At 59.2% G+C, this 7,456-nt stretch overlaps 2 protein-coding genes across 2 annotated transcripts in view; one reads left to right on the top strand and one right to left on the bottom strand.

The window, feature by feature from the left end:
• Positions 1-1,902: 1,902 nt before the first annotated feature.
• CRHR1 (corticotropin releasing hormone receptor 1) overlaps positions 1,903-7,456 on the bottom strand; it is a 7,754-nt gene continuing 2,200 nt past the window's right edge. The window contains exons 3-10 of the mRNA XM_077780454.1: positions 6,782-6,902; positions 6,432-6,585; positions 6,067-6,127; positions 3,643-3,715; positions 3,310-3,395; positions 2,952-3,087; positions 2,733-2,774; positions 1,903-2,134 (exon numbers count right to left, since the gene is read on the bottom strand). Of these exons, the coding sequence (XP_077636580.1) occupies positions 1,994-2,134; positions 2,733-2,774; positions 2,952-3,087; positions 3,310-3,395; positions 3,643-3,715; positions 6,067-6,127; positions 6,432-6,585; positions 6,782-6,811 (723 nt within the window). The 5' untranslated portion in view covers positions 6,812-6,902 and the 3' untranslated portion in view covers positions 1,903-1,993. The remainder of the gene's footprint in view (positions 2,135-2,732; positions 2,775-2,951; positions 3,088-3,309; positions 3,396-3,642; positions 3,716-6,066; positions 6,128-6,431; positions 6,586-6,781; positions 6,903-7,456) is intronic.
• The window catches only part of NSF (N-ethylmaleimide sensitive factor, vesicle fusing ATPase), a 344,592-nt gene continuing 340,436 nt past the window's right edge, over positions 3,301-7,456 (top strand). The window contains exon 1 of the mRNA XM_077780453.1: positions 3,301-3,304. The gene's annotated coding sequence lies outside the window, so the exon portion shown is untranslated. The remainder of the gene's footprint in view (positions 3,305-7,456) is intronic.

Here is a 7,456-nt window from a genome sequence, read left to right as displayed (position 1 = left end):
GATGTCCCCCGCTCCTCCCAGGCTCCTCTGTCCTTGGGAAGCGCCCGTCCCCACAGCCGGGCTTGTGCAGAAGCCCTGCGCTCTCACTTCACTGGGTGATGGGCAGAGCGGAGAAAGATGCCTCCGTCGCGGCCATTTGACACTCAGCAGGCACTTCTGGTCCCTCCTGGTAGTCACGTCTCTCTCTGGGGTTTCTCCCTCACCACCCTCCACCCCCAGTTGCTCTGGAAGCTGTCAGCTATCTCTGTCCTGCGGTCCCTGGTCCCCTCTCCGCATCCCTCGCATGAGACCAAGCGAGCCCCAGGCTGGTGGGGAGTCTGTGTCTGACCCCGTCCCCTGCCCTGGGGAGGTAGTGCAGCCTGCCTCTGTCACACACCACTCTTCCTGGGCCTCAGATCTTGGTCCCCTGTGTGGGTAAGGGAGGTGCAGGGAGATTAATGCCACCAGGGAGCAGCCTTCTTCCCACATGGCCCCTCGGATGGGCTGCAGGCAGGGTGCACCCCACTCGGGCTCCCCAAGCTGCAGCAAGATTATGTGCAGCTGCCTGCAGTGGTGGCTGCCATGTGGGCACCCCCTTCCCACTGACCCCTGTCCTGGCCTCCTGCCCCCACCTGATTCCTGTGATCCCCTTCTGTGGGTTCATTCTGGAAACCTTGTCTCTGGTTCTGTTTCCGGGAGAGTGTCAGGGCCTCCCTAACTCTACTTCCTGCGGCCCAGCCTGATGGGAGTGAGCAGTATCAGGTTCCCAGCCCCACAGCGGCCCCGAAGACTGCGAAGTGGCCGCCATCTCTGCTGCGCCCTTCCCACCCACCCCGCACAGGCCAGACCTTCACAAATGCTGGTAGAAAAGATAAATATTATTATTTACAGCAGCCATCCCCTCACAGCTGACACCCTCATCTCCCAAAGCCTTGCTCTAGTGGCCTGGTAGCCCTGGACACGGGAGGGTCCAATGGGGGCTGCCTGGCTGCCCCAAGAATCACTTGTCCTGCTCCGGGACGCTCAGGCAGAGACAGGCCAAGTGCCCCGCCCCCTCTCCTATCTTTGCTGAGCTCATCACGATGCCCCAGAGGACATCCAGGGGCCACAAACTCCCTGTGACCAGCGGAGAGGCTGCCCCAGAGGCAAAATGGCCCCCAAGTGTCCTCTGTTCCCTGATAAGGAGACTGGCTTTGGCCGGGGCACACCCTGGCTCTTGCTGCACAGGCCACTCCATTGCCCTCCCACCCCTGTCTTTCCACAAAGGGGGAGGCACCAGGGATAGGAGGTGACAGAAATCAGGGTGCAGATATTATGGGCGGTTAAGGAGGGGGAGCCCGAGTGGCCTGCAGGGCAGTAAAGTTCCGATGGTGCAAGGCAGCGAGGCAGAGCGTTTCTGTTGGCAGTGCCAGATGCCAGCCGAAGTTATGGGGACTTGGGAGGATTCTAGTGGCATGGCCTATTGCCTAAGGATGTCACCTGATCTATAATGACATTGATCAGGGCTCCTGGCCACGTGACCTTGGTTCCCATCGGTATTGGAAGGCAATTGCCAACATCCGGAGGCATCATCACCGTGGTTGGGAAACTCGCAAGAGTTTCCCATGATGCCCCTGGAGAAGCGAGGATGGGCCCCAGGCCTCCAGTGGGCTGGCCATCTTGTGCTGTGGGAGAAAACATCTCTTGGAGGGACCCATGTGCCACTTTGGATTTCCTCCTGGCCATTTCCACTCTGTTCTTATTTCTTCTCCAGGGAGGGCTGGGGCAAGCGGGAGCCAGGGGCCCTGAGCCAGCCCAGTCTTATAGGTTATTTCCCACTCGTCTTGTGGCCCAGACTGTGTCTGCTCCCATAGGCCTAGAATTCCTGCTCAGCTGGGGTTTCAGGGAGGGGGCCCCCAGGATGTCAGTGCCAGATGCTTCTGGGGGTACAGGGCGTGGGAAGGAGCTGATCCCCTCCACACACAGGGCGGCTGGCTGGGCCTGGAAACCGTCTTCCACTGCCTGGCCCTCTAGCTCAGACGGCCGTGGACTGCTTGATACTGTGGAAGCTGACACGGGTCGGGGAGGTGGGGATGGACATGGCGCGGGCCACGCGGGCGCGGATCGCGTGCTTGTCCTGCCAGCGGTGCCACCTCTTCCGGACGGCAGAGCGGACCTGTGGGCACAGAGCAGAGCACCATGTCCGAGCCCGGGTCTAGAACCCCCGCCCCTCCCCTCGGGCCGCCATAAGCAGGTGTACCCGTGATGGGTCCACAGGGGTGCAGGACACAGGTGTGAAACGCACACAGGGCCACACAGGAGGCAGTGGCGTTCGCGCCGTCGAGGCTGTTTGTCTGCATATTTGTTAGGGTAATTATCTCAGGTGTTCTGAGAAGGGGCGCCTTTTTCTACCCACGCGAAGGCATCATATGGCCTTTGCCGTGAAGAATTCCTACCTTCCACACATGTGCATGCCCAGCCCAAGGGCTCAGCCCTTCCTGGTTTCAACAAGCCTTTTCATAGACTCACTGATGAGACTGAAGCCTTGGCTTCTGACCCCCCTGTGCCACATGCCTATGGGGGCAAAGGAGTGGGCGTGCCACTACAGGAGCAGCGTGGGCAGGGACCCCCTGCGGCCCCCGGCAGCTGCCCCGTTAGGGACCTGGGGGCGGGGAAAAGACAGCAGGCATGGGAGGACAGGAGGAAGCTACTGACAACCTTGGGTCCCAACGGGCCCCCCTCTGTCCTGAGCTCTGGGACCCCGACGTCCTTACCTCACTGTTGAGGAAACAGTAGAATACGGACACGAAGAACCCCTGGAGCGGACAGAGAAGGTGGGTCAAGGGACTGGGGCCGGTGTGGCCGCACCCAGCCTCTAGGCCCCCACCCCTTCCTCTCTGCACCCTCTGCCCCTCCAGGGCCCTGCCTGGAAGAATTCCCACCGAAGGAGGTCGGGGACACCCAGGGCCAGAGCGAGGCGCGGGTGGAAGTACCTGGAAAGATTCCAGGAAGGAGTTGAAGTAGATGAAGACGACCCGGGACACCTCGTCCTCCCCGGGGTTCACGAAGAACAGCATGTACGTGATGCCCAGGAGGGGAAGCAGCACCAGAGTGGCCTTCACAGCCTTCCTGAGGCGAGGCGGGGCGGGGAGGCCCAGAGTCACCGCCCGCCCCGGGGACGGCTGGTGAAGAGGGCCGGGCCTGGGGGCAGGGTGCCAGGTCCCGGGAATGTCCGAGACTGGGAGCTGGGGTTTCGGGAGGGACTGTCAGACCTGTTGTGGGGAGACCCTGGGTCAGAGGCGGGGATCTCTGGGCCCCCCGTGGCTGGGGGAGGGAGGCGGGCCGGGTTACCTGTACTGAATGGTCTCAGATGTGGTGGATGCCCGGAGTTTGGTCATGAGAATGCGGACGATGTTGAAAAGGAAGATAAAATTGATCTGTAATTTGAGCACACGGTGGGACGGTGTGGGCATGCATGTGTGTGCAGGATGCTGGGGGGAGGGCGGGTGGATGGCGCAGGGCCTCGCCGTCTCAAGTCTGGTCTTGGAGCCCCTACTTCTCTCCCTCTGCTCTCATTCGTGCTTGCACATTCCTGGCCCCGTGCCCCCGGCCATGGGGACTCTGTCAGTCCACAGGAGGCACTGATTGTCCTTCTGTCTTGCCCCCTCCCACCCAGCTTCTTACCAGCAGGACCAAGATCATGGGGCCCTGGTAGATGTAGTCAGTGTACACCCCAGGCTTTTTGCCAAACCAGCACCTAGAAAGCCACAGAGAGAAGGTAAGGTGGGAAGCCATCTGTGTCCAGTTCAGTGGCATGGGGAGGGGGCAGTGTTTGGCCAGGGCAGGACTGGGGCCAGAAGCCAGGATCTGGGTGCCTCAATTCCAACCCTGGCAGAAAGTCAAGATCCCACCACGGGGCCTCAGTTATTCCAGCTGCAGAATGGACAGCACCTTCTATTATGAGATGTAAAGCTGGATACAGGCAATATGGTAGGCAGGGAGATTGTGGAGAAGAGTNCCAGGCTTTTTGCCAAACCAGCACCTAGAAAGCCACAGAGAGAAGGTAAGGTGGGAAGCCATCTGTGTCCAGTTCAGTGGCATGGGGAGGGGGCAGTGTTTGGCCAGGGCAGGACTGGGGCCAGAAGCCAGGATCTGGGTGCCTCAATTCCAACCCTGGCAGAAAGTCAAGATCCCACCACGGGGCCTCAGTTATTCCAGCTGCAGAATGGACAGCACCTTCTATACAGGCAATATGGTAGGCAGGGAGATTGTGGAGAAGAGCGCTGAGTGGCACAGGCAAGGGATCCGCACACCACTCTCCCCTCTGTCCCCACTCTGGCTCTGGCACCAGCCTGCTAGTGGTGCCCTGCCCCTGTCACACAGCTAACGACCTCTGAATCTGTTTAATTGTGGCCTCAAGGAAGAGATTCCACAGGTTCCACCTGTTGGAGAAGCAGAACTGCCTTTCATTTTCTCAAGTTTCCCTCCAGAAATCTCTTGGGGGGATCTGGGAATGGGGCATATGGGAAGTCCCATGTCCTTGTGCACAGGTGATGGGCCCCAGGGTATGCAGACCCGCGGTGCCTAGATCCCATGATGCTTCCATAAACCAGACACTGAGATTTTTTATGTGAAACCTCTTGACTTTTTAAAGATTTGAAAAAAATTCAAGGTTTCAAAGACACCAGGGAGACCAAATGCAAGCTGTCTGGGGCCAGGGCTAGTCCCCAACCCCAGGCACTACAAATTCTGGCATCTCACACCTGGATCCCTTCTGCTGCAGTGTCAGCACATCGCCACTAGATGGGGCTCCAGAGCCACTCAGACCGACTTTCTTAAGCCAGGCATCCTTTTTCCGCCAAGACACAGACCCACACACACTGGGCGGCTTTTGGAAAACTGTTCTTCCTGTACTCCCTTGTAATCACTTTCGTCCAGGGTTTACGAGGTTCCTGCACCGGGACCCCAACATCCGGGGCATTACTGCCAGGCCCCCAAGTGATGTCTGGCAGCCGGCAGCTCTCCCCACCCAGGCCCCCACCCAGCCCACGCAGGGAGAGCCAGCCGGGAGGAGTCAGGAGGGATAAGCCTGGTAAACATGAATAGCATTTTCCAGGCTCCTTGTCCAGCTTGGTGAAGTTGTGGGTGGCCCTTCCCCTCTAGGGGGTGAAGGGGACTCGTCATTGTGATGGAGGCCACTTGGAACCCCACTCAGGCAGTGGGCTCCTGAGAACACTTTGGCAAGGAAGGTCCTATACCTCCGGGCTGTCTATGCCATATTTTCTGATTCTCTCTCAGTGATTCTCAATCTTAGCCGCTAAAATTCCCAGTGCCCAGGACACTCCAGACCAGTTACATCCCATCCTTTGGAAGTCAAGCCTGGGCGTTGGTACTTTTTAAACTTCCTGGATGATTCTGACACGAGCCAAGGCTGAGAATCACTGCAGCAGAAGTCTCATTTGCAGGGGCGATTGGGAATACCCTAGACCAAAGTCATCTCTGGATGACAAAGACATCTCAGGATGTCAGAGCTGGAAGCAGGAAGGACCCTGTGAGGTCATCAGGATTCATTTCTATAAAAACCCATGGAATCTTTTGTAAAACAAGTCTTAATATTTATGGTGCCAGACGCTATTCTAAATGCTTAATATATATGAACTCAGGTCATCTCCACAAAAGTCCTTTGCGGGAGGCACTGTTATTAGGATGCCTGTTTTACAGATAAGGAAACTGAGGCACACTGGGATAACTGGCCCAAGGTCATATAACTACTTAATGATGGGTCCATGATTCAGAACCTGGGCAATCTGACTCCAGAGACCGTCAGTAACCCTTATGCTCTTCTATATGGCGTGAAATCACAAGACAGATAGAAGAGCCTGACTCTACCCATCAAGCCTCACCTAGAGCACAGCACTGCTAGGGATCCTTGGACTGAGTCTGGCCCCCAGCTCCCCTCCCATCCCTATGGATGAAGAAATCATGACCCTAACTGGGCAGGTGATGTGGCTGAAGGTCCTCCAGGAATGTCAGGCCGAGCTGGGCTGGGAGCCTGGATCTCGGGGTTCAGGGAGCCCTGAGGGCAATGCAGGGTAGGAGGTGACTCACTTCTCATTGTCGTAGTACAGCTTCCCAATGGCCCAGGCCACGATGATGGGGAAAGGCACACCTGGGAAGAGACGGGCTGTCACAGAGCCCATCGGCGGGGTCTGCGGGGTGTAGGGCCTGGAGGACCCCAGTGCAGCCCAGGGCCTAGAAGTGGGCAGGCGTTTCCCATGGTCGAGCTCATACTCAGCATACCCTCAGCATGCCTCCTTCAGGGTGCTCCTGCTGCCCCCCCACCCCTGAGTGGTGCTCACCCCACCGCCCTGACCTGGCCCTGGTCTCTCAGCCCCCTCCCCCCAGCCAGCTGACCAGATCTGGGCAAGGAAACGGGGAGCCCGGCTGGGGTAGCAGGGGGCCGGTGCGCGCACCCCAGCCAATGCAGATGAACATCCACTTGCGCAGCCGGTCGGTGGAGTAGGTGAGCACGATGGCCGTGTGCAGGTAGCAGCCCTCCCCGAACATCCAGAAGAAGTTGGTCACATGGAAGTAGTTGTAGGCAGCTGTCACCAACCTGCACCAGCCCTGCCGCCCCACCCAGAGATGACCCTGAGATGGGAGGCCGCTGCCACCACACCCCACCCTGGGCTTGGGGCCTCCTACCGGCAGAATGCACCCCCGCCCCCGGGGAACCGTTCCTGTTTTATTGGGCCCCTTTTCCTCCAGGGCAGTCCCACTCAGCCCCTTCCTCGGCCCGTGGGCCTGCCCCTGCTGGACACACCACATTGCTCTGGTGGACTTCGGGGCTCATGGTGAGCTGGACCACAAACCACGTGGCATTGCGCAGGATGAAGGCCGAGATGAGGTTCCAGTGGATGATGTTTCTCAGGCACCGGATGCTCCTGGGGGGCAGCAGGGGAGGGTGGGTGACGGGAGCAAGGGGAGGGAAGAGGAGGTAAGGGACAGGCCGCCAGCGTCACTCCAGTTCAGGTGTACGAATGGGGAACCGAGCGCCCACTAGCTAAGTCACCAGGAGGTGGCAGCATAGGCTCTCCGGATGACCCACCCAGGCCTAAACTCGGTGGCAGAGCGGGCCACACAGCCAATGCTCCGGGGACAGGGGCTTCTGCTTCAGGGGATGCCGCTCCTCCCAGGGCCCCTCCCCTCCCCACAGCTCCCGGGTCAGAAAACATAAAACATCGAAGGTTTCCAGCAGGACGCCTCCCTCTGAGCCGTCAGGCCCGATGCTCAGCTCCTGCTCTTGCCCCGGTTCCTGGCACAGACCTGCCTGGCACTGCCACCTGCGTCCTTGGCAGTAGTGCTGGACCCAGACAAGTTCAAGCTCAAAGAGCTCCATCTTTGAGTGCATCCTGGCACGGGTGTGGGTGGTCCAAGCTGAGCCCATAGCAGTTACCGGGCTGGCTGGGGAGGGGCGGGGGGGGGGGGGAAAGGGCCC

The sequence above is a fragment of the Crocuta crocuta genome, unplaced genomic scaffold (genome assembly GCF_008692635.1).
Source record: "Crocuta crocuta isolate KB4526 unplaced genomic scaffold, BGI_CrCroc_1.0 scaffold288, whole genome shotgun sequence".
NCBI classification, from domain to species: domain Eukaryota; kingdom Metazoa; phylum Chordata; class Mammalia; order Carnivora; family Hyaenidae; genus Crocuta; species Crocuta crocuta.
This window is presented reverse-complemented; position numbering and strand designations above follow the sequence as displayed.